Genomic DNA, 27,169 nt, shown 5'->3' with positions numbered 1-27,169 from the left:
AATCCCATCTTGCACTCTTTAGTTTGGATTCCTTTCAGCTTGCTATATTACCAAAATAAGAAAAAAATCTAAATTTCCTTTTGATTAAAGTACATGTCTTGAGCCTTTGATCAGACCAATAAAGGCAGTACCTAAATTTGTGAAACATGAAAAATTAAAATACAGGCTTTTCATATCCCAAAGGTGTCCTCTGCTTAAAACTCTATAATTCAAAAGCTAAATACAGAAGCCACTCCTTATCAAGCTTGCCACTTAAGAACTATATAATTATTCCCAAGAAGCCCCTTGTCTCTTATATTAAAATAACTATAAACACTTAAAATAGCCTTTTGAAATATAATACTGAAGATTTCTACGAGCAGATCTTTGAATTTTGCTATAAATTAATAGGCTGGGGGAGGGAGAAATAAACTGCTTTGCTACATTTCATATTCTGGTGACAGCAGACAGCATCACAAGTAGTATACATTCTACTGTCAAAGCAAATACTCTGCTTCAGAAGTAAAATGATATAGTCTCCAACAACAGAGTTCTTCTTAAACCACTAAACTAAGATATCAGAATACAGTCTAGGTACTTAAAGTGCAAGAAGCGACACCACTCTATACAACCAGTGCAGAACATACATTTAAAGGGCAAACTTTACTGTTCAATGATTTGTAGAAAAAACAATTAAGAACACAAGCTCTCCAAAGTCCAGGAATCACAAATCAACTTTGCTAAGTGCTAGAAACTTCAATCGTTTAACAAACATTTTGCAGTGCATTAGAACAGCAACCCTCAGGGCTACATTGCAGAACTCCTATGAAAGCACAATGAAAAAGGTAATCAGTATTTACCTCTCATCATTTGTTTAAATCCAGACTTGACCCACTGTAATTTACTTGCCAGTGAAAGAATTCCCAGTGGTGCCACTTTTAGGCATGTGTTTTCTTCTTTTTCCTTCGTTCCCTTTTTTTTTTTGGGGGGGGGGGCGCAACTGCTGTGGGAGCTGTAAAAAATCCCCATACAAAGTATTATATTCCCATTTACAAAAATATAAAGCCTTTTCCAAGGCATAAGCAGTGTTTTGAAATCTCCTGACTCACCAAATGAGCCTTGATTGGTTTAAAAGGTTGAGTCATTCCTTTGCTTCCCCTTCTCTTCTGAATTTTTTTTGGGCGGGGGGGAGAATTAAAACAAATATACATCTGATTATTAAAAAACCCATGCTTCACTGTGTAAAGCAGTAACATTCTTTTTAATATATTCCTTTTCAATTGAAATGAGTCAGTCTCATGCAAAACTGTCTGCTTATTTGCTGAAAACATAAAGCAGCTCAGGCAGTTTTCTGTCTGTAGATTGCCTCCTAACACTCATTCTATGTCATTTGTGCCAAGAGAAGACTATTATCCAGCTAAACAGAGAGCAGTAGAAATTTCTAATAGTTCTGCACATTTCCCAGATTACCAGAGAGTCATACCCACTTCTTGGCAGACACCCAACTTGGAAGGAAGTATTAGAAGTTTCAAATAGTTCTACACATTTCCCAGATTACTGCAGTGTCATACCCACATCTGGGCAGGTATCCAACTTGGAAGGAACCAGGGGTCACAAAGGTAAATGATATTTATTTTCCCTCTCCCTTAAGAAGTTGAACTGTTGCCTGCAAAACTCTTACCTACAATGCAATAGACTATCATTTGCCATGCATACAAGCATTTCAGTATTTAAACTTGTGATTCAAGAATCAGGCTTGGATCACAGTGACCTGGGTTCAGATTCCTAACTCACTGAGTGACCAGGGCCCATTAATCATCTTGCAACCTAACTTACTTGGAAGAAAAAAAATGCAAGCAACTAAATGTTTTTTCCCCATTTTGATATAGTAAATTACTATCTTACATCTTGGAAGATTCTCACCAGTTCGCATCCAGGAAAAGGAATTTCCTAGAAAGGAAGACCAGAAGGGTTTTTGATTGCAGCACAGGTAGGTTTTAATTGTGCTTTTACTGCATGAAATTCAGTATTGTATAACTCTTATGTTATCTGTAACTTATTGTTTGCTGCCTTAAGAGAATAAGAAGAAAAATGCTGGATCAGACCAAGGGTCTCTAGTCAAGCATTCTTTTCGCAGTGGCTGCCCAGCTGGACATGAATTGAACAGCACGCTCCTGCCTGTGCTCCCAGCAACTGGTGCACAACAACTTTTAGCATACTATCTTTGATACTGGGGACAGCATATAGCCATCAGGACTAATACCCATTCACAAATTTGCCCAATCTCCCCTTCAAGCAGTCCAAAATTGGTGGCCATCCATAAAGAAGAATGGTGTAAGCCACTATGAGTTTGTTGGAAAAAAGGTGGAATATAAATCTAATAAATAAATAAATGAACCCATGCTCCATGGAAGTTTAGGCTTAGGATACTGGTGTAGGAAGGGAAACAACCTATCCAGCACTTTATAGGTGGAATCTAACCTCCTTGATGTGGCCAGGGCGCACACGGGGGCCTTTCAAGACTGCTGAGCCATGCACAGTAGAGCAGGCAGGACAGGGATGGAAACTGGCATTGAGTCCCCTGGGGCCAGAGCATCAAAAATGGGATCAGCCTTGGGATGTTTGAAGACCAAAGTCATCCACCATGTAAAGGACCAGATCTGTGAAGTGACCCCTCCCTCCAGGAGACACAGCCAGGTCCTAATCTAGGGTATGGGTGTCAGAGGAGCGGGGGGGGGGAGTCTGAGGACAGCAACGGGGTTGAGCAAGGGGAGAGATTCTGACCTGGCTCCCTTGATGGCGATCTGCAGCAGTCACATGCAGAGTGCCCTTGTCATGATACTGGCGAATAGTGCCTTCAAGGCTGCAGAGCTGCAGGGGCACTGGTGGTACTCATCCCGATCGCGGGTACACCTAGCAGGGAGTTCTGGGTCCAATTTTATGCTGGGCCTGCAGCAGTGATCAACTGCATGGCATAGCCAGTGGTAGGCCTCAGGACAGGCATCATTAGAGAGGTTCTGATCCTGGCGGGCATTTTATGTTTTTTCCCAGTAACTTAGCAACTTACTAGTGATTTTTGACTGCTTTAATAAACCCAACAGAGGATTTAAGAAAATATACTGGTTTTTACAACAGCATACATTTGTAATTGCAATAACCTCAATATGTCTATTGTACAATCTATACACTCTTCCTGTGTACATTTACTCAGGAATCAGCATACGTAATTCAATGGCACTTGCTACCAGAGAAGTATGTCTAATAACCCATAGCATGTATTTGTATTTGCATTTGTATTTGAATTCTCGTTGTTGGCATCTGGCCACTGTGTGAAATGGAATCTGGACCAGATAGCTATTCAGTCTGATGCAGCAGGGCTTTTAAACAGTCAAAATAAATTGAGGCAATTTTAAGCATGTCCTTAGCTTATCAAGTCTGTGCTTAAAATCTTCTGACCTCAATACAAAACTAGCATTGCTTGCATTTGAGGTCCTTTCTGACCCCAGACAAAAGTGCCTCAGGCAAGAAAAATGCTGCATATGAAAAACCTTTGTTCTGGCTGAAATTTTATTTGATTTCAATCAAAATAAGAATGGCCTTTAGCTCTAAGCTGCAGGTAATTTCTCCCCCCTCCCCATGCACACTGAGAAAATCTGCATAGCAATGCTTGGCCCCTTGACCTTTTAACAATAGTTTGCCTTCCTAAATTTAAAAAAATCATACCAACTCTTTCCCTCAGTGTATTTTAATACTGTTTGCTGGGGGTTTAGCTAAAAATCTTACCTTTAAAATAAGCCCAAGATTATCTTTATTGAATTCTCTTTTGTTTCTTTGTTGGGGCATATTGTCTAAGTATAAAATTCCTACAGAGGTTGTGGATATCTTTGTGCCATTGACATGTTTTGGTTTATACAGTGAAAAACCATATAGGGCAGGAGGCTGAAATTTGGATATGTTTTAGTCTTGGCAATTTGTGATAATGTCTTAGAAGTACAAGCTGGTAGAACTTCTCATGTGTAAATTACAGTACAGAATAGAGCAGAATGCTAGTTACTCAATGATGTAGGATGAGGGCTACTGAAACCCAAATAGAGGGGGAACAGACAAATTAGGAAAGCATGAAAGCTTTGTTGGAAGAGTGGCGCAATATTCACTGAAAGGAAATGCATGGTATTACACAAAGGAATGATTACACAAGACTGGCAGTAAACACAAAGTAATAACCACATTAAAACAGTATGCAATTGCTTCTTTGGGGCAAGAGAACTTTAATTATTTGATTATCTGGACCCATTTCAGTCTGGCTTCAGACCCGGGTACGGTACTGAATCTGCCTTGGTCGCCCTGTACGATGACCTGTGCAGGGAGAGGGACAGGGGGAGTGCGTCCCTGTTGGTTCTCCTGGACCTCTCAGCGGCTTTCGATACCATCGACCATGGTATCCTTCTGGATAGTCTGGCGGGATTGGGGGTCGGAGGCACTGCTTTGTGGTGGTTCCGCTCCTATCTCAACGACTGATTCCAGAAGGTGGTGTTGGGGGACTATGGCTCTGCGCCATGGCAGCTTTGCCATGGAGTACCACAGGGTTCCATTTGGTCCCCTTTACTGTTTAACATCTACATGAAACCGCTGGGAGAGGTCATCAGGAGGTGTGGGCTGCAGAACCATCAGTATGCTGATGTTACCCAGCTCTACCTCTCGTTTTCCAGGTGAGGCAGTGGCTGTACTGAACCGGTGCCTGGCCGAGGTAATGGGCTGGATGAGGGCCAATAAACTGAAGCTCAATCCAGACAAGACGGAAGTCCTGTTGGTTGGCGGTTCGGGCTTCGGAGAAGGTGAATTGAACCTCGTCCTGAACGGGGTTGCACTCCCTCCTAGGGACAAGGTCCGCAGCTTGGGAGTGCTCCTCGACCCGGAGCTTTCACTCGAAGCTCCGGTGACAACAGCGGCGAGGAGCACTTTCCTCCAGCTTCGGCTGATTCATCAGCTGCGTCCCTACCTGGAGTACAACTGCCTTGCAACAGTGACTCATGTGCTGGTGACTTCCCGTCTTGATTTCTGTAACGCACTCTACGTGGGGCTACCCTTGAAGATGGTCCGGATACTTCAATTGGTTCAGAATAGAGCTGCCAGGCTGCTGACAGGGACTGGACGTTATGTTCACATGACTCCAGTTCTCCGTCAGCTTCACTGGCTCCCCATTGAAGTCCGGGCCCAATTCAAGGTGTTGGTAATGACCTATAAAGCCCTAAACGGCTTGGGTCCTGGTTACCTGAAGGAGCGCTTACATCCATATTTGCCCAGTCGCCCCCTGAGATCGGCGGGAGAGGCCCTTCTCCGGGAGCCCTCCGTGAGAGAAATTAGGAGGGTGGTTACTCGGAGAAGGGCTTTCTCAGCGGTGGCGCCTAAGTTATGGAATGCGCTCCCCAGAGAGGTCCGCCTGGCGCTGTCATTATTTGTTTTTCGGCGCCAGGCAAAGACCTTTTTATTTAAGCAACATTTTAAATGCTAATACAACTGAATTTTATCTGGCCAGGGTGTATTTTATGTGTGTTTTAAATTATGATCATTTTATATGGATATTTTAACTTATTGTTTTATCTAGTGTTGTAAGCCGCCCCGAGGCTTCAGCGAATGGGGCGGCATAAAAATGTTTTAATAAATAAATAAATTTACAAATCTAAGAAATATAATATGCAAAGGTGCTATCCTATGTTCATTCAGACAGAAGTCCTACTACTCCCAGGAAATTTTTCTGAAAAAAGAGGAGTAGGATTGGACCCGAAACCTAAATATATGAAACAAAAGAGTGAATTAGGAAGCCATAGTGAATGATTCAATTGGAAAGACAACCAATTCAGTACAGGCCCAGGAACCACAGTTTCTCTGATGGAATTCTCTCACCTTCTCTCATACTCAAACTTACGGCTCACAGGTTACTTACTTAGGGAAGAATTAGGTGAACAAATTATAAAATAGTCCCTATTCTGAAATATCTCACTACAACCACCACTTCGTTTAAGGCCATGAAAAGCAGCACAAATCTAAAGCTGTCTAATTATGCAAGCCCATCAGCACTTTAACCATTTTTGTTATTCCTTGTTATTGTCTATTTTTATTATCTATATTAGAAGTTTTAAGTGTTTTAGCATTTTTCTTATATTTTTATTATGTTTTTATGGACTGTGTAAACCTCCCAGAGCTTTGGCTGTGGAGTGGTACAGAAATCAAAATAATAATAATTAGTCACAAATTCACTTGTTAAAAGCCCTGCCACCGACAGGCTACTTGGCAGAAAAGTAGGCCAGTCACTTCAGAAAGACTCAGCACCTCCCAGCTGAAGCCAGCTGATTTGTACAACTGTAAATAAAAACAACAAAGCAGGTGCTAAACTTTGAGTAATTTAACATCAAAACAAGGCTTTCAAACTGATGAAACGTCAAGGCAGAAAGAGCATTTAACATGCAAGCGCTCACACCTTTAAGCTATATGGCTTGTTTGCTAAACATATTAACTAGATTCTGCATTTACACACTTCCTACAGCTAGCTGGTTTTCCTTGTTACCTTGCCTGAACTAGACAAGTCACACCATACCAAATGTTCTATGAAAACATACAGCTAGAATTACTTTATCCTCATCTCTCATCTGCCTTTGGGTGTGCATGAATGGGAACTCTTCCTGTTCATTAACTGCAAAACCAAAAATGCAAAACTATTCACTCAAGAACAAATACAATATAGTGTTTGAGAACTCAGTGCTAACATTGCACCTTAGTTTATCTGAATAATGTAGGTAATATTCAGATATAATGGCAGCATTCAGCACCAATCCATGGGTTAATTAACCACATGCAAAATGCTTCTGGTTTTCAGCATATGAGGCATTTATAAGTTGTTGATGGAAACTGGAAGCCACTTGCAAGCAGCACATGTTCCTGAAATTCATGAGTTCAGCTGCAAATAGATAAGATATGGCTCTGTCAGCATTGTCTACAGCATTGTCTGTAGATGTGAACATCTATACACATGGTCAATGGATTAGGAGGGTGTTGTGCTTCTCTCCTCACCCATTCAAATTTCTCCCCTTCCTTGATTAGTATTAAATATATGTTACTTTTGTCATGCTACTAACTACAATTAGTGTTTACAAGATTTAAAACCAGAATCAGAAGCTTGTAAACCCTTGTAAAAGCTAGCCATGATTAGTGCTGATGTAAACACAACTGTTGTTTGTTGTTGTTAGTTGACCCATCCCAACCCCATGGACAACATTCCTCCAGGCCTTCCTGTCCTCCACCATCCCCCCAGAGTCCACTGAAGCTCACACCCACTGCTTCAGTGACTCCACCCAGCCACCTCATTCTCTGCCGTCCCCTTCTTCTTTTGACATCTATTGTTCCCAGCATTGGGCTCTTCTCTAGTGAGTCCTTCTCATTAGGTGGCCAAAGTATTTGAGTTTCATCTTCAGAATCTGGCCTTCTGAAGAGCAGTCAGGTTGATCTCTAGGACTGACTGGTTTGACTGCCTTGCAGTCCAAGGGACTCGCAGGAGTCTCCTCCAGCACCACAATTCAAAGGCCTCAATTCTTCGGCACTCAGCCTTCCTTATGGTCCAACTTTCACAGCCATACATTGCTAGTAAACACAATAATTTGCTGTAATTTTAACACTAACCATGCAAGAGAAAAGGCCTACAGCAGATGTACTCTGTTAACCATTCCAAAGACAAAAGTTGGTTCAGATGCAGGTAAACTTCCCAGCGCTCCTGCTCCTCATAGGTCCATCCAATGTTATTGGTACCTCCAACAGGAAAGCAATTTTTTTGAAGAACAGAATGAACAAAATAAGAGAAATCACTTTATCCAGAGTGTTATTTACTGACAGGTCTCCCACACACATCCCATTAGAATTTGTAGAGGTAGTAGCAAAATGCATTATACCTTAGGAGAGAGCAGCAAAACTAAAAAGACAAAGACCTTCTTTGAATATATGAGCTACAAACTTTCCTTGTAGTTTTAAGCAAATTTCCACTTTTTTGCTTAGTTATTAAAACACATCATTACAAGAGCCATCCTGAATCAGACCAAAGGTCCATCTAGTCCAGCAGTTTGTTTACACAGTGAGCCGATGCAGCTGCCTGTGGAAAACCCACAAGTAGAACATGAATGCAACAGCAACCTCCTGCTAATGTTCCCCAGTAATTCCTTTCAAAAAGAGTTGCTCAAAATGGAGCCAAGCATTTAATCTGAAAGACAGCAGCTGATAATGGAAAACATACAGCAAAGAATGGTGACAGCGGTTATAAGTGAATAAAAGTTTTATAATGAAGCAGATGTATGGTTTACTCAATAAGAACATCAGACATGGAGCAGGAAATCAGTTCTACTCTCAGCCATCTAATCAAAGCCATCCAAGAATGACTGCAAGCATATCACTATCTCACTGCCCCAATCTGAGGGAAGGTGTAATAATACTGCTACACCACCAAAACCTAGAAGAATAAGTGTATAAAACACTCCACCCTTATTGAAGGATATTGCTTTCTTTAAATTATCAGTATCATTAAGCAGAGTATCCATTTTACTTTAACAAAGCTAGCAAAAAGTTTAAGCATTCTTTCCTCCTGCCACGGCCTGCAACTGTTCTTTGAAAAGGGTTTTCATTAATATTTTTCCCTAATGAAAAACAGATAACTGTGCTGGTCCATCAGACCAAAATTCAACAGGACATTAAAATTTCACCTTCATTAAAACTACATTTCACAGTGATGTACATAAACATTCATTTTGCACAAAAGTCTCCTAATAAGAATTACTTTTTCATTTTTTACACTGTCCATCACACTATTAAGGAAACAGTAAAACAAACTACAATTATTTGCCAAGTATACCAACTTGTAAGCAAGTTGTCAAAAAGTATGTTTTCAAGCCAATTCTCCTATTGCATTGTATAATCTGTGTAATCACACAAAGGAATGCACATGCTTGTGAATTAAGAACATAATCTAGATAGAACCAAGTTCCATTTGGTGCAGCATTCTTTTCACACAAGGCCCAAACAGTGTGCAGTGACCAACCAGGATGTTCTTGAAATGTTATATGGGTTTTGTAATTTCTTGGATTGAAGTCTATTTGGTGATATAGAGAGCCCTGCAATCAGTCATATATCACATGCCTAATAAAAGTGTAAGTCTTCCAAGGCAAGCTGCAGTCATCACATCTGCTGATGCCTTTTAAAATATACATCCAGAAACTACCAATAACCAGTACCAATACTAGTAACTCCCCCAAGAAATACAGATTGATTAACTCTTCCTTTGGTTAGTTGCTTTAAGAACCTGAACTTTTTCACAACTGAAAAAGTATTGCAAACAGGCTGTCATTTATCAGACCACTATAGCAGTAACTATCTATACAAGCACAAAGGGGTCATGTCTAAAAATACTTCCAACACTTCTTAGAAAGCAATAAGAGGCTTTGTGTAACACATTAATCCTGCCCCATTGAAAATTTTACCTGCATAAGCATATAAAATTCCCCTTAACAGATAAAGCACACCATACCTCCTTCCCACTGCTTCTTCCCCCTTGGTTCTCCCACAGTATCCCAGAGACACTGCAGGTGCTGTGAGGAGAGCAGGATGACAGAGGCAAAAAGTATACTTCCCTATCCAATGTCCCTGCATCCTACTTTTCCAGAATCAGCAGGAGCAATGGGTGAGGAACTCGGAGTAGCTAGCGGTAAGGGAAAAGCCACCTAGTGCTGGGCTCAAAAGCCCAGTGAGAGGCAACTTGCTGATCGGCTGTGGCAGTGACGGCGGAGGATTGCAGAGACCATCACTGTGTCTTGCCTACTTGTCAGCTGTGGGTTGCTACAGCTAGCAAGACAGCAACAGACTCAGACAGCCTCTGCGTTGCTCAGGTGTGATTTGCCATGGTTGAGCAGCAAGCACTGGCAGGGATGAGGCATGTTCCACTGGGTCTCTCTAAGAGGAGGCCCAGACAACTACACCATCCCGGCCCATATTACTGAGCCTTTTGCTGTTCCTCTGGGTCTCTTTGGAGTTTGGAAAGGAGGCACAGGGCAGGAACTAGTGCCACCTGTCTCACACTCCTCCTGCTTGGAAAGGAGGAGCTAATATGTGGCAGATAATAGGAAATAATATCTCCCACCCTATTTTCCCCTTTTGTGGGAGAAGTGGGAATGGAGCTGGGGTTGCCAAGGCACTCTATTTGCCTTCCTCTAAGGCAAACAAAGCATCTTGTTCTGGCCTGCCACTGCTGCAGTCGCAGGATCTACCCTTTGCCCATTCTCAAGTCCTTTCTGAGCCTGGGAAGGTGGTACAAGCAGGCAGCAGTGCCACCCACCCAGCTCCATTTTCTCTTTCGACGCTGAGGTCTGTGAAGGAGCACACTGCAGAACCTGATGGCTTCCCCTGGGCTTCTACTGACACAATCCCACTCTCCTTCTGCCACTGGCAAGAGGGAGAGTGGAACAGCCAGATTTTGTAAGCTGTCATCAATTAGAGCCCCTTGGCCAGAGAAGAAACACTTTTTGCCACTTCAACCAAGGTACTCTTAATTCTCTTAACTCGACTGAGGCTTACTATATTGTTTGGGTTCAGATGACACATTAAACCATGATGGGCTAATTAACCCTTAGAACAAACCATGGCAACCAGGGTGATTTACAAACCTGGGAAAACTGATTGGTTTAGATAATGTGTTAACACACTGTGGGTTGTGTCATCAGATCCTAGTCAATGAGAAAAATCTAGTAGAAGGGACAGTTAAAGTCTGAAGCACAATTTACATTTGCAAATGTCTTGAGTTTCTATACCACTGATACCTCAAGCATAATTCTGTAGATGCAAACAGATGAAACTTTGGTGATGGAAGAGTTGTACTGACCTGGAGACAAAGCCATCAGATTGGTAGTTACTGATTTGATTTTAATGTTTGCTGAGCCAATCTTTCATTTTCCTGTAATTATTACTTAAAGAAACATGTCCAGGAAATTAAGGTTCTACAGAAATGTTTTTATTTCACATTCCTCACCATTCACAAAACTTTGCAAATGACTATAATGTGCTGAAAGCTTTGCAGACTAACACAACAGCGTGCTAACATTGTACCATCAACCCTAGTTTTGCTATTGAAAGTACTGTTTCAGAGTAGGTTGGCTCTACAATGTTAAAAATGTTTGTGTTACATTAGTCTATAAAAGTTTCAGCACACTAGGCATTTACAATGTTTTCTTGCCAAGAGATCAAGTAAAACTTGTAAACTATAGCACCTGGTCCAAGTATTGTATCACTGCAAAAATCTACAAGAGGTTTTTTTTTTTTTAGAGTTTGAGTACTTAAGTACATTTACACAGCTTAAAAGTATACTTTGTAACAGAAATGTATGTCATATACATAAAGTCATCTAAACAGAATGGAACTGATTTAAGACATACACCCTTATGTTTTTTCTTGAATAGTTTCACGTGGTGATTTAATATAACTAATAAATTGAATAAAGGCTAACACTTTACAATTCCTGATTACATAATTAGTTACCCTCGAATAATAATCTCCACATGCATTGCATCGTTCAGGGCTTCAATCCCAAACACACTTACTTGAAATCCTATTGAATTCAGTCCCTTATGCACATTTGGAAGATTTAGACTGTGAAGCCTGGTAAAATTAGGGGGTTTTCATCGCATTTCTGTTTCATTCCAGGATAGTGATCATGAGAACAACAACAATAGGCTCTTTCTCCAGTGGATGGAATAAGCATATATAGATGACCTGAAGGGTTGAAGTAGCCTTTTCTCTGACAAAACTTAGACAAATACCCCTGAACTTTAATTGTGTATATAAGTCCTTGGCAACTATAGAACAAGCCTGAAATTAACTAATAATGAAACTTCAATTTTCAAGCTTAAGTGAGAATAGATTTTTACAAATTACTGCTAATAATTACATGTTTTGTTTGAAACATGAAGTATATCTACAACCACACAATCAGAAACACCACTTGAAAAGCAACTGTATAAAGTTAGAGCTGCTGCTTTCAATTAGCCTCCTGATACAGCATTTAACAGCAAAACAAAAACCAAAACCATAACACTAACAAGATGTTGGCATGTAGTGGAGAAATACACATATTTTCAGCTAGCATATAATGTAGAATCCTTGAAATTATGCAAGCCTAAGAGAATATATTTTAAGTAGCAAAAAGGCTATTTGTGAAAAATGTAGAAAAGGCTGTTTTGCAAGTCTATACAGCATGATTTTGCATAGATCAATACTACATAACTTTGCATGTCTAACCTTTGCAGTCTAAGTCTCATTGATTTCAGTGATTTTAAGCACATCTATCTCTGCATGTGATAAACCATACTTTCTCTGGGTTCATGTGACATGACAACCCATTGTGAGCAGCCAGCCTGAGAATCTATGCTGCTATGCCATATCATCCAAACTTGGGAGGACAATTTTATCATGGGTTGCTGCTGCTGCTCAGCAAATGCAACAAGAAGCCTATGCTGCTCTTTACAATCTAGCCTCCTTCATCAGTGACTGCCCCCAACTAATGCTTAAATGGCACTGAAGCCCAAATTCTAACTGTAGCAATAAGTGCTCCCAGAAAAGCCACAAAAAGTCAGGGGAACCAGCACCTCCTCTTTCTGGACTTGCTAGTCTTGGGAAAGTGGTTAATGGGAGGAAGACACTAAAAAGTATCAGTTCACCACTTAAAAGTGAAAGGATTACACTATCAAGTGAGAGATACTGTTTCCTGACTCACTTTTTGGTGTACCTAACTCATCTCAAGTTGGTGAGCCCATTGACTACTGAAACATACAAGGAACCTGACTAACAAAAACTTACTCCCTTTGTATATTTCAGAACCACTATTTTTATTTTAAAAAAATAACTCCAGGGAACAAAAAGACAAGACGGAGTTTGCTGCAAAAGCACTTTGGATTCTTCTGAGGGCCAGTAGGAGGACTGAGGGTGAAGAACAAGTCACAGGAAGCCCAACCATTGGTTATACATACTGTGGTTTGTTCTGTGCAACAAAAATGCATAAAAACAACAAACATCAACAATAAAACATTTGACCTAGACAGTACTAGAAACTCACAACATAATTACTGATGCAAATCAGAATTGTCCAGGAAAGCATAATCAGGTGAAGGTCAAAGTAGTACATTTTCAGGGCTTTCCTAAAAGGATGCAATAATGGGGCCTAACAAATTATGGAGCCACTGCAGAGAAGGCTTGTATCATATATTTACCCACCCAAGTGCCCTCAAACATGGGAAAATGAGAAGGACATTTGTAGATGATCTTAAAGTGCTGGCAGGCTGGTAAGATGAAAATCAAAAGGAATGTCATGGAACTACATTATCAGTCAATAGGGAAAGCAACTGGAAGTTAATGAAGCAGCCTTTGTTTAGGAGTAAACCAATATTTAATATATTAAAGCATTTCCTTATTAAAACTACCAGTCTTAAACTTCAATCCTATGCATGTATTACTTGTATTAAGCTCCAGTCAAACAAGCTTATTTGCCAGTAAAGGCATTTTGGAACAACGTACAGTAGACTCTTAGTTAACAGAAATTCAAGCAACTGACACTGTCAAGCAACTGACAAAAAATCAAAGAAATAATACTTTAAATAAAAATTAAAATAAAACCAATTTCCAGTGGAAATGTAAATTTAAACTTGGCATGCCACTCACCTATGCGAGTAAGTCCACATGTTTATCTTCCACACAGCACCAATTCACCATGTTCTTGGGATTTATTGTTATTCAAATTTTGGATTCTCACCCAACCAAGTATGCCAAAACAGGTCCCAAGTAAGAATAAATGCTTACCCTCAAGCAGAAGATGGAAATATGCAAGAGGCTTGAGAAAGGTGAGAATCATGCAGTGCTCATGGAGGAATTTAATGCTGGTTCATCAGTGATCTATGACATTAAGGCTCAGTCTCAAAAGATAGAAGTTTGTCTTTATCTGCTTTTAATTACTGTATTTCAATATTAATATCAACACAGAGTTTATGGTACAGTACGGTATGGTACGTTACAGTACCGTAAGGGGTATAGTATTAGTTAGGCCTATTTTAGTAACTCTTAAGCAACCAGAAACTACATTTATCCAGCATCCACCAAATCCCATGGATGCCAGGTTAACTGAGTCTACTGTATTAAGAGAAAAGGCTCTTTTCTCTTAAAAAGCTGTGGATCTTTACTTCTCTAACCTAAAACAAAACTTTGGATGATTCCTAGATCAAGTATTCAAAAATATGGAAATATCACTCTTAAAAACTATGAGGCCTCTGATCTGTGAGGTTTTATCCAGCTGAATTTTTTAAAAATCCACTCCTATCTTGAGCATAGCAGCTTTAGTGGGGTGGGGAAACAGGGGGAAGGGACATGTGTAATTTGTGAAGCTGGGGAATGTTTTATCTGTAGCAAAAGTAGAGAATATATGGTCTCCTAGATGTTGTTGGATTGTAAATCTATTGGATCTATTCCTTGGGCATGTTCCCATATAGGTTTATGCAGATGCTATGTGGATGTCTAGATATAGGTTTCAGCAAAGGGAAGGAGATGGCAGTACTCTAAGAATTTAAAATCATGGAAGACCTTTTCTACACAATATCTGTTCTTATGAACTTGCAAGAACTGCCTTTTTTGAAATATCCATTATATGTGGCAGAAAATGATAGGCCAAAGCATTCTTTCCACCCACCAGCTGTATACTAAAATGCTACAGCTGGAGTCATATTAAGCAGTTCCATGAAATGGAACTCTATTGAAGTGCCAGGTGTCTTGACGAGTCTCTGTATATCACCCTTCCCCAACCTCAACTTCCATGAGTCCTAGCCAGCATGGTCCAGCCAGGAATTTTAGTCCAAAACATCAGGAAGGTCCCAGGCTGAAAAAAAACCTGCTCTACATAATGGGGTTTTGAATGGGTAGTATAGCCAAGCGGCTTGGTGCAAGAACATACCCCCCTTTGGTATTTGGTAGAATATTGTATGTTCACTTTAAGAAATTCAGCTTAGAATGGACTTAAAGCTTTCATTTTCATATACAAGGCTTAAAGACATTAAAGAACAATTTAGCAGGTGTACTTGTCATTAAGGAAGCAATACTAAGTCATATACTCAGGTCCAGGTTTAACAACACTGCTCAACCAAGAAGTTCTTGATTAACTGCCCCATAATTGGACACAGCACTCAGAGAAATAAATATGCATACAATTACTAGGAACTCAGTGATTTCCCTTGCAGGTGACATATAATCATTGGTAGACAATTTCCAAATTTTGAGCACTACAGCTTTAGAGCCCAGCAACCTATCCCATTCCAAATTAGACCTTTCAGGAGCATTGATAGCTTTAAAAAGGAGCCACCCTAATCCCTTTGTCTGGTTGTCTAAATCCAGCAATGATTCAGCTCAAGACTCTTCTCTCCTTTTGTTTTATTGTCTTCACTGGACTTTGTTTAACTTCCACCCCATAAGAATTCAGGCTTCAAGCCACCACTGTTCCTAGCCCACCCCCAAAGTAAGGCACTACTATACTACTGAAATTGCTTGATTACAAAGTAAGCCCAGCTCGACCTGGTTGTATCCATTAGAGTGATTTCAGAGGTGTAGGGGCTAAGTCATGAAAGTGTAATTCTGTCAACCTGCATCAGACCCCTGTCTCAGAACACAAGTTCTGACTATCTAGGTCCTCACTTTAACTGAAGTTGCAGCCTGTCTGCAGCCTCTTTCAAGGATTCCTTCCTTTACTAAAACCTCAAGAATTTCCCCATCCCAATGTCATCTCTAGGAAGAATCCAATGGGATGCAAGAAAAAGTCTGCTTCAGCCCTCTCTTATCTTCTCGAGGTCCTTCCTCCACTCCTATACTAACTTCCTCTTATATGCCTTCTGTGAATGTATAGCAATTCAGTCTATTCTTGAACCAGTTTTTGGTTCAAAGCCAAAGCATCCCTCACTGGTTCATCCAAAGAGAGAGATCTCAGTCAGTCTTCCTTCTGGGTTCTTCTTATTTCTTCTTCATCTTCATTGCAATCAAGCGAAATTCTCCACAGAAGCTGATTTGATATACAATTTGCCATGAAGCACAATAAAGAGCCAACAGAGGAAAGAACAGGCATACACAGCACAAAGCACTGGCAACTGAGCACTGGAGTTACATGTATAGTCTTGCACTCCCCATTTGCTGCTGTGGCTCTGTGCAAGGACAAGCCTTGGCACTCCACCTGCCACTGAAGACAAGTATGCATGAACACTTTTTTCCTCCCTGCTCATGTCTTCTCATCCCCAAACCTCTCTCCTGGCAGCTTTAGGGCTGCAATTTGGTTAGCCCAAACGTCACAGTTCATTCAGAGACACAATGCAGCCCAGTTCAACCCAAATGCTCCATAAATGTCCATGACTTAGTCTTTGCTACATCACAGCCCTTTGTTAATTGAGACACAGGCATTTGAGCTAATTTCACACTAGTCATATCCAGTGAATGGATGCTTACATTCTCCAGCTAAACTTTTACTGTATTTGCTTAATCTGTTCAGGTCATAATCTAGAGTTCATACAGTGTCTAACACCAACTTGCTAATTCCCAAGAATTAGCGTGAATAGTTTTCATTGCTGTGTTCAGTAAAATTATCCTATTTTTTAAGATATGTCTCTTTGTGTATGCTCATCATTCTACTAAAACACTACAGCCAAAGTCAAACGTCCCATAGAAAGGTACATTTATAAAGGGTTCATGGTTATATACATATGCCCAAAGTTAACATCTGGTAACAGATGTATGAGAATGCATAGAGATCATAAAAGCACAGAAGTCCTCCCATTTGCCTTCAATACAACAAGATACCAATAGTGTGAGGAAAAATGTGGAAGGGTGGCAAGCATAATTATAGAACTGTCTGCTCTAGAGATCTGTCTGTTCTAGAGACAGGAGAGTATCCCTGGCCAGCTATAAAAAGTTAATTGTCATTCCTTAAACTGTTTGCTAGAGATATCAAATAATATTCCATGCAAGCTTTGTCTCCTCTCTATGGGAAGGCCTGCTGTATGATACAGTTTAAAACTTTTGTTCTCTCTTCTACCTGCCTCCTCCAATTGCTGAAATATCTACAAGTATCTGAACAGGTACATTTTGAGCTTGGTAGTCACAGTAATAGTGGAAAAGGGATGGAATTAAGCGCTTTGTGGGATTTTGTGATGGTAAAGGTGGGAAACCTGGAGATGGTAACCAACAGCAGGTAGACTGAATTCGGTCTGTTCCTTAATTTAATACAGTCAACAGCTAGATTGAGCCAAATACTCAAAGCTCACCTAGACTCAGACAGCCTCCCACCCAAGGTTCAGGCATCAACTAGGCTGATTTAGAAAGCAAGAATCAGGCTAGCCCTCAGCAGGCATCCTTCCTGTGGGTGGCACACAATTCATTTTTTTCTCCCTGTCAATGAATGGCCTTTGACAGAAAAGGTTGCCACACTTGATATACAGGGACTAAATGAAAGGTTGCTTCTTTCTCTTCCTGATTAAAGACACAACAAATGTTGTTACCTGTATGCAAAGAGATAGGAGCCAAATTACACCCTTTGTAACTAGAAGGAAAGGTGTCCCTCTCATACAGATTTGTCTGCTTTATAAGACATTCCTGGCAGGGTTTAACATACAAAAGAGTAGCCTCAGGGTCAAGTGATGTAAAAAGTACAAATATGGGGAACTAAGATATCCCTGCTATGGGCTTCTTTTTTAGTATGGATAGTATTTAATTTGAAAAACAAAAGGGTGGAGGGGAGAAAAGAGACTTGTTAACATAAGAATAGGGTGGAGGGGGAAGAGTCTTGTTAACATAAGAAAAGCCTTGCCAAATCAGACCAAAGTTATACCTAGCCCCACTTAGTTGCCTCCAGGAAGCCCAGAAGCAGGACATGAAGGAAACAACCCTTCCCCTCTTGACACCCTGCAACTGGTATTAAGTGGCATATGGCCAAGACCTAACAGACCCTGACACACAGATATATCCTATGCATTATTTCCATTATTTTGTTACCCTGCCAGTAAGCCTTTGCTATGCTTCATCTGTATGGCTATATGAGCGAGGTCAGAATAACTGGATCACATTTGAGGGAAGCCAAGGAGTGTAAATTTCATTTAAATCCCCCCACTGCCCTGAGTAAGTGAATGCTATGCTATGGACTAGCTGAACAGTTTCTTTAGATCCACCTCCCCAACCTGGTGCCCTCCAAATGCTGAACTAATTCCAACCCATGACCCATGCTGTATGGGAATGATGGGAGTTGAGTTGGACCTCTGAAGGGCACCAGGGTGAAAAAAGCTGGTTTAGAATGCAATCTTGGGAACTGGGACTCAATCTTCTCTCACGCACTTTCCTTCACCTACCTGTGCCCTCCTTCTGTTACACTATATAATTGCAATTATCACCACTACGACACAAATAGGACATTAATATGGAAAACAGCAACAACGTTGGCCAACTTGGGAGAAATCCGATGCATGTTTAGACAGAAAAATACGTCCTACAACTCCCAGCATCCCCAAGAGAGCACTGCTGGCTGGGGCACGCTGGGAATTGTAGGACTTTTTTTTCAGGGTAAACATGCATCAGATTGTGCGCTTAAGTCTTCAACGCGCCACGAGACTGTTGACAACCTTGCTGCAACAGACTAACCGGCTGCCTTCTGGAAAATACTACTGTAGGAAACCGCCTACTTTCCAAGAGCAAGGTTCAGGGGCTCACGCTTCCCGGAAACCTTTGCCCCTGCTCTGCCATCTGACGAGGGCTGCCCGTGTGTGGTGGCTACTCCGCGCTAGCCAGGGTGTCCCTGCGGGCGGGAAGGCGCCCCCGCAAAGCAAACAGGCTCCGGGGCTAAGCCCACGCTCCAGCCGAAAGCACACCGAGGCTGCCGCTGCCACCGCCGTCCCTCCCGCCCGCCCTCCCGGCCCCCGGTTCCTTCCCGTCCCCGGCACGCCTCACCATTCTCCTCAGAGGCAGGCAGCGGGGTCTCGGCGCCGGCGGCTCTGGCTCCCCTCACGCCGGGCGGTGGCTGCGGCGGCTCCTGCTCGTGGTTCGGCTTCGGCGGTGGCGGGGCCTGTCTCCATCTATCGGGGCTGAGCTCGGCAGCTGCGCGGGGCCGGGCGGGAAAAAGAACGGGCCGGCCGAGGGGAGGAGGAGGAGGAGCAGCGGCGGCGGCGGCGTCGCCTGAGGGGAGCTCCTGAGGGGGCGGCCGATACGGCGGGGACGGCTCGGGGCAGGCTCCGGCTGGGGCTCCAGCGCTGGCGGCGGGGCTGAGACGGCTGGCGGCGGCGGCAGGAGCGGCCTGGCGGCTCCTTCTCATAATTGTGCGACTGGCCCGGCTCGAGCGCAGCGGCGTTGCCGCGTCAGCTCGCGCCGCCCCGCCCGGCAGCTCTCCCGCCTTCGCTGCCCTCGCGCCGGGCCGGAGCGGGGAGCGTCGCTGTCAGATCGCTCGCCGTCTCGGAGGGGGGTTTTTCCGCTAGCAGTGAGAACCTGTGTATCCTACGGCACGTATGTTTTCGATTCACTGAAGCCGCTGTTGCAGGTGAAGCCGAAAAGTACGAATATGAAATAGAACCAGTGAAAACCCATATAAAAGTTACAATTTAAAGCGTAAAGAACAAACCGTGGTCTTCCCAAAACAGTAGGATCTTGAGGATCCTGTTCTTAAATTGCTTTCAGTTATGGGGTTTTAATTGGATTTATATTCGGCCTTGTTGGTTTTGGTTTGCCTTGTAAAGGCAGTTACAAAATATTGAAAAAATAATAGATGAGCACAAATAAAAGTATAAAAACACAACACAAGCAATCATTGTAAAGGAAGTTATAAATACTTTACATAAATGTCAGGAATTAGTTTGACCATAATGATTATGCCTGTATTACAGATGGAGCAAACAAGGTTGAAAGAGCTGCTACCACTATCTGCAGAGCTCCCTGGAGAGGCAAGAATCAAACCAGGAATTTTCTGGTTCTAGTTCAGTCTCTCAGCTGTTGATTTCATCATCCCTCTTATCAAGACCCAGGTCACATTAATATGTACACATGAAAGTAAGTCCCATTGAATACAGTGGGACTGAATTTTGAGTAGATAAGCAAAGGTAGACTGGCTTTTAAATGTATTCTTCTTCTAGCTATGTCTCTGGTAGAGCTGAGAAAGAATGTCAATTAACTAAAGTTTCAATGGATTGTATTGATTTAAACTCCATGTGGGTAAAAACTATTGCTGATGCACAAAGCTAATTGTATTTCTTTTTAGATTTCTTTCACAGACATCATAGAAGATATCTTTCCTGTGTGTGAGAGAAGAAATAAAATCCTTTCTAAAATGGTGCTTGTCGTCTGTAGTTTTGTATTTGTATTTAAAAATGACTAAAAATATGCTGCCTGATTAATAACAGCATTTTATTGGAGTACCATCCAATGTGGCTGCCCATAACCCACTGAACTTGGAGAATTATGCAAATCCACTGGAGAGCTGAAGAGCATGGCGACTACAATTGCCACTTGCTCTCCAAAATATTTAGAGGGCTGAATTTGGTCATCTATCCCCCCCCCCTCCATGTCGGGCCGAGAGACCCAGACTAAGGCAGTGCCTTGCCCCTCTCCTCCCTCAAATCCTCTGCTCTGTACTGCCCCAGCTATTTTTGGAGCCCAGACAGTATTGAAAAAACTATGCTGGCTGCAAGGCCCACCAAGGTCAGAGTGTTCTTCTGAGTTTGCAGCTGGAACTATGATCCCTCAGGCAATGGTAAGAGACCATAGGATTCTACTGTCTGAAAGTATAGGCAAAGAAACGAGGTGGGCTCAATGTCGGAACAATGATAAAGGAAGAACTGGGGAATTTTGATTATATGCTGGCTGGGGAAAGCTGGGCATTGTAAACGTGTGCAGGATTTTGCCCTTAAGCTGAGGTCCTATACATATTTACTAGAGAGTAAGCCCCATTGAACTCACTGGCTTGTTTGCACATCATGAAAGCCCAGCATGGCTTAATTTATCCCCAAGGACTGCTATGTTGTATCGGCAAGTGCCTGGCTTGCCATGGCTTGTTGCACTGTGCAAAAACAGGTGGCAAGGATTGTTTGAATAGCACCTGGGTGCCCAGCACAATGCAACAACTCCCACAGATAAGTCACAGTGAGCTGTTCTGCTGTGTGTCCTGATCTAGGTCACTGGAGTAATGTATAGGATTGCACCCCAGGCTGTGAATTTGGGGGCTAGGGAGGGGAAAATATAAGTAAGATTATACCAAGGGAATACTTTTTAAAACAAATAAATTCATTTTCCTTTATGCTGATAGCTCTAATTGATTTCTTCAATTTCAGTCCCATCTGCTCTCATCCCTGAGATTATCCTTGCCATTATCTTTTATCATTCTTTCACACTTACTGCTATGCCTTTCTTCACCTCTTCATATTTTTGCCCTGTCCTTTTCAGATTCTCCTCCTCTGTTCTCCAGTTCTTCCTCTGACCTGAAGTTTCAAATTCTCACTGTCTGTTCAATGCCATTTTTTTTCAAATGCCTTTGCTCTGCCCTTTTATTACTTGTAGTGTTCTTTATTCCCTTTCTTTTTATTTCCTTGACGCTAAGTTATCTATTTCCTCCAGACTAGTAAGAACATGAGTCTCATCTAGTCCAGCATCCTGCTTCCAACAGTAGCCACCCAGGTATTTCAGGAAGATTCATAAGCAAGGGCATGAACATTTGGTACCCATTTTGGTACCTCAAAAGCTGCTGTTCAGAGGTATACTATCTTGAGGTTTCATTTAGCTAATGGTTTAAAGCCATCTTACTCCATGAATTTTTCTGACCCTCTTCAGTGTCACTATTCTTCCTCCACTCACCCTCTTGATACCTCCCTTAACATCCGCACTTGTATCTTTAAGCATCACCTCCCTGCTTTTATGTTCTGTCAGCTGCCTTTTACCATCTCCATCTCTTCCTCTTCTCCCCTTTATTCTGCACTACCACCCGGTTTCCCCACCAATTACCAATCACATGATTTCATAGATTCCTTGCTTTTGCATGTCCAAACATCTGCAGTTTCCTCTCACCCTTACCTATTCTTCCTTATACATACTCATTTCTTAGATGTCCCTTAGAATACAGATTATCCTTCACTTCTAAAAAACATTGCTTATGAGATTAGATGTCATAATTACACACCCATCTTTGTTTATGAATTTCTATGTGGCAGCGCTCACCTTTGTCAATCAAAATAATACAGACAGAAAGTTTATTGTACAAAAACAGGAACATAGGCCACTATCTTATACCAGGCCAGACTGTCTAGATCAGTACTGACCAACAATTCTGCATAGATCTTTCACATTACTAGATCAAGGACTGAACCTGCGACCTTCTGCAGGCAAATGTGTATCCTTTCACTGGGCATTGGCTCTTCTTTTGTTAATGGTGGACATTCCATATCATTTGGCTTATGGATCAAAAATCAGTTTGCTTGAGAAGGAGAACTGTAGACAAGAAATCAGGGTTGCAGTCCCATGTACCTGGGGTAAATCCCATAGAATTCAATAGGAATCCAGGCTTCTCACTCGCAAACAATCAACTATAAACCTTGGCTTCAGATGTATGTGTTTTTGGGAAAAGTCAAACCAAGAATTCTAGTTCAGAGCCACAACTAACTTTGTTTTCTAGGGAGTTTCTATTACATTAGCTTTAGGAGAATCCAAGCAGAAGCATTTAGGCAGCAGATTCCAGGATGCTGCTTATGAATACTAAACCAGAATTTTCCAGAATTGCAGTTTATAATTATGATCAAACATGACCATTGTGTCAGGATCAGAGCCTGATTCCCCCTGCAAGTGCCTGTAGAACCAGGAACGTGCCTGGAGGTGCTTGGAGGGAACAGGTATGTGGCTTCCATACACTGCATGAATGCCATAATTTGCTGTGGCAAAAGGGAGCTGTTCTGGTGGTTACTGCATAGTCTGACTTCCAGCCTTGAACCAAGTCTGTATTCCAAGTCTTTGTTCCAGCCTGCTCAGCATGCACCTGTTCATCCTTGTCTCCACCCTGAGCCGGCCAGGTACCTGTACCCCATTCTTCCTGACCTTGCCTTGTTCTTGAACATGCCGCTCTCACCAGTATCTGACCCTTGGCCTTCTCCTAGACTGTATTTCTGCCTTAACCTTGTTGTCTCTCTGGCTCTCTAGATCTAGTACAAGCCACACCCTGCACCTGCACCCTGGTCTATATTCCAGATCTTAGCATTTGTTCTGGCCCACCCATGCTCTGACCAGGGAAGAAGCATGGAGGCTTTGCAGATTTACATGACAATGTTGCAGGCAGAGCTTCACACTTTTCAGGTTGTGCCTGCAGCTGCCACCCTGGTTTCCTAATCAGGCTGCTTATTGCCTACACCCCAGACCTTACACATTGGCTCTGATATTAGTATATGTCAAGGAAACACTGTGTTTTCATTTTAAATTACCATGGACTGAATTCCATACATTTATTTGGACTTCTGAGGTTCCCATACCATCAGTAAGAGCACTTCAGCTGTTTGAGTGACATAAACATGTAATTAATGAATTTTATCTGCAGTGTTGCTTAATAAACCATTCAGGAAACGTATCAGAACATATTTTGATGTAGTGTGAACAGTTAAGAAAATAATGCTTTCAAACAGATATGCCGACATTGCTTTTCTTTTGTTCCTGTATTCTTATATGTGATGAACTCAAAAACAGTAGCAACCTCTCCCAGTTCCTCCAATTCTGGTAAGAAATAAAAAACATTATCAGAAATAGCTTTTAAAAATGCTGTGTCATTATTTAAAGATAGTACATAACACACAAACTGCCCTTAATTTTTGAAAACTGGCAGATGTAATCTCTCTCTCTTACACGCATGCGCACATGCTCACCTCTACTATATCTGCAAATTTCATCTATGACTGACCAACAGAAAATGTTTCAGTAATTCTTTTATTGCCCATGATAGTCAATGGGATGCATGAATCCATGTATTCCTGAACCTTGACTTGGGTCCACTGCTCAAGTGGATGACTGCTGAATTCCACTATTTTCTGCAGCATTGAATCTGGTTTCATATCAAATCTTTTGATTGGCAAACACCTCTAGTAATTATGCATAGGACTGCAGTTATGCTGGTCCTAATAAACTGATTATTATTATGCTTAGTATTGCTGTTCTTTGGAGTGGAGTGAAGCGTATTCAAACTGTCATTATGGGTTCCTGTGCTTCGACATTTACCACTATTTCCCTGGTAAACAGTTTTTCTAGCACACAATAACCCTGTATTTTACTGGAAAAAAGGAAAAAAAGTATTTTACTGTCTACTCTTTTATCTGTTTACATTTTAAATGCTTTGTGGTTCAAATATTGTCATATCTCTTATTTGGGAGACAGTAGAATGTTTTGTGCAATAGATAAAAAAATAATGATTTCTGCATTGTGCGGTACAAAATCTCAGCCTGGAATATTGCATCATCAACACAGTTGAAGGTATGAGAGACAGTTCAGTCAAATCATAATGAACCTGCCACAAATCAGTCAATCAGTTGTATATATTGATTTATTGATTATTGTATTTATTGACTTAGACAATCAAATTACATTACATTAATCAAGAAGTTAATTGAAATCAATTGACATCCACAATTCATCATATTCATAAATTGGGAATTAATTCTGAAGTATAAACCACAATTTATTTATTTTAAAAACTTTATATTACACCATTTACAGTGTCTCAGGGTAGCAATAACATAAATAAGACATAGCATTATCCAACATTATTAGTTTCAACTTTGTGTTAGATAAGAAAGAGACAAACCTGTGCTGTACAGGCCAGTCAGCCTGTAAAAACATACCGTAAGATTTTCCTTTTGGTTCTAGAAATGCCAATCAAACTTATTGCAAATTTTGTTGCCTTGTAGAGATTCTCAAGGGAAGCATTTTTGGGATCATTTATTTTAAATACAGAATCATAGCCTCAAGAATCTGAGATTTTATATTTGAAATAAATGACTCCAGATGTGCCTACCTAGATAATCTATACAAGGGCTCAAACATTGTAAGAACCACTATCTTTATTGGTACCAGAAAGCCTTGCATCAAACTACGTTTTATATCAACCAAAATGTTACCACACAACCCATTATCTGAAGCTAGAAAGAGCTAAAAGTTTTTTGAGGTCAGGTAAAGGATTAAGAAATAAAATGTCTATTCTCAGAAATTAATGTATCAAAACCTCTCACATTCAGATCTTTGTGTATATTGTACATACCTGTGTAGTGACAACTGTCCCCGTAAAGTTCCTCTTCTTCCTAAGCAGAATCCTTTTAGCAGATCATAAAAGGATCATAAAATCTAAAATATCAACCTAACATTGATAGGCAATCTTTAAAAATTTCTGACAAGCTTTTATTTCTATATTGAATATTGAGACATGTATGAGACAACCACACATACAACACCAGTTTATATAAAGGTGATGGGCAGCAACCTTTGAGGGCAGGTAATTCTGCCAGCTCTTCAGCTGAAGTGCTTGGATGACCCAATAGCAACAAATGCAGTGGCTCGGGAGAATCATTCATCCATTGGAGGCCGATTGGAAGGAGGCTTGGCACCAGAGCAGAGGCAAAGAATTTGGCTCCTTCATGAGTGGGGATTTGGGGTTCACACAGATCTATTTGAATTAATTTATTGCAATATAGTAGCATTTCCCTCACTAGCGCACAGTATGGGAATACCTTGGCTAACGTCAGAACATTCCTGTTTTAATGCTTTGAGCAGGCAAAACATTTGGAATAAGCTCTTTTTTCAGCAGATCCTCCTATTTTAGCCACCTCTCTTGCAGACCATGTTTGCCTTCTGGTGAGCTGGCAAAGCAAGACATCTACTGCATACCACTGATACAAAAGGCATTGACTTCTATCCAACCCTAGTAATCAGTGCCTTTGAACAAAAAATATGCATCAATATGCATATGGCCCAATTTGTTGTTGTTGTTGTTGTGCTAAGTCCTGGTGATTAATGCTTCCAAACCAACAGAAGTTCTGGGGGAGTAATTGGATGCACACTGTAAGTATGGGAACCTGAATGTGAAAGCATGCATGTGTGGAGCAGGGGGTGTCACATGCACAACGAGGCACAAACAACTTTAGTGGAATTTTCCCATGAGATAGGCCATCAGGTGCACAGCAACTGATCTGCTGATTAGAGGAAATTCAAGTTCACACAGCACAAGCACTAAAATAGCAATGATCTTCCCTCCAGTGATAGGTTGTACTAATACATGACACCATTGCTGTGACTAATCCCCATCATAACAGTCATACGTTTCTAATAGGAATGACACAAATGTGTTAGAATTAGAATCTTATTCCTAGCTTTCTGTTTCCTCTGCTAGGTGCTGTGTGAACTAAAAGGGAGCTAATGATACCTGTAGTGGTTCCTGCATTTGTCTGTGCAGCCACAGGTACTAGAAATGACTCCCACATGCCAGCATAGCATGTTATGCTACTTGAATGATCAGATACTCAAGGAACAGTCATGAATATAGCAAAAGTGTTTACTCAGCTCTGTTTAAGACATTCCACTGCTGCTGATACCAGAGATGTCCCTGGATTAGGGACTTTTTCCACAAGTTACAGCTTCAGAGATAACCCTGCATAGTAAGTGATGAGGCAACACCTCAAAGATTTTGGACCGGTCTTGGAATCACCGTATAGACACTGGAGAACAGATTGTAGTTTGGTGTGGACCCTAACGCAACAATATGGAATTGGGGTGGAGCAGGATGCACGCCACCTTTGCATCCCTCATGCAATAATGTGCAGATTACAGAGCTTAGTGCTGAAGTACTTGTATTTTTTGTAAGCATTCTTACAGAAAGCAGCTTGCAGTGAAACTGAAAATCCACTTAATATATCAATTATTTCAAGCTAATATTTTTTTAGGAATGAACTGCCCTTCATAAAACTCAAGCTATTTATACTACTTAGTGGTCATTTTTACTTTGGGAAAAAAAGAGGAAACATCAGTTTTAAAAGACCAATTTGCATATGCTAATTCATAGGTATAGATGTGCATTAAGAAATAATTGCTGTAATATAATTTTTCC

The 27,169-nt window shown here is 41.3% G+C and overlaps 1 protein-coding gene across 2 annotated transcripts in view; it reads right to left on the bottom strand.

The window, feature by feature from the left end:
• The window catches only part of TRPM7 (transient receptor potential cation channel subfamily M member 7), a 79,219-nt gene extending 59,885 nt beyond the window's left edge, over positions 1-19,334 (bottom strand). The window contains exon 1 of one of the 2 annotated variants that reach the window (XM_044438566.1): positions 19,015-19,334. In XM_044438566.1, coding sequence (XP_044294501.1) covers positions 19,015-19,017 — 3 coding nt within the window. In that variant the 5' untranslated portion in view covers positions 19,018-19,334. Of the gene's footprint in view, positions 1-839; positions 4,367-19,014 lie in introns of those variants that run through there. The other variant, XM_044438567.1, reaches the window with a different exon arrangement.
• Between the last annotated feature and the right edge of the window lie 7,835 nt (positions 19,335-27,169).

This window comes from Varanus komodoensis, unplaced genomic scaffold, assembly GCF_004798865.1.
Source record: "Varanus komodoensis strain SLA01 unplaced genomic scaffold, ASM479886v1 scaffold33, whole genome shotgun sequence".
Taxonomy (NCBI): Eukaryota; Metazoa; Chordata; class Lepidosauria; order Squamata; family Varanidae; genus Varanus; species Varanus komodoensis.
The sequence above is the reverse complement of the archived record's forward strand: the minus strand, read 5'-3'. Positions and strand labels throughout refer to the sequence as shown.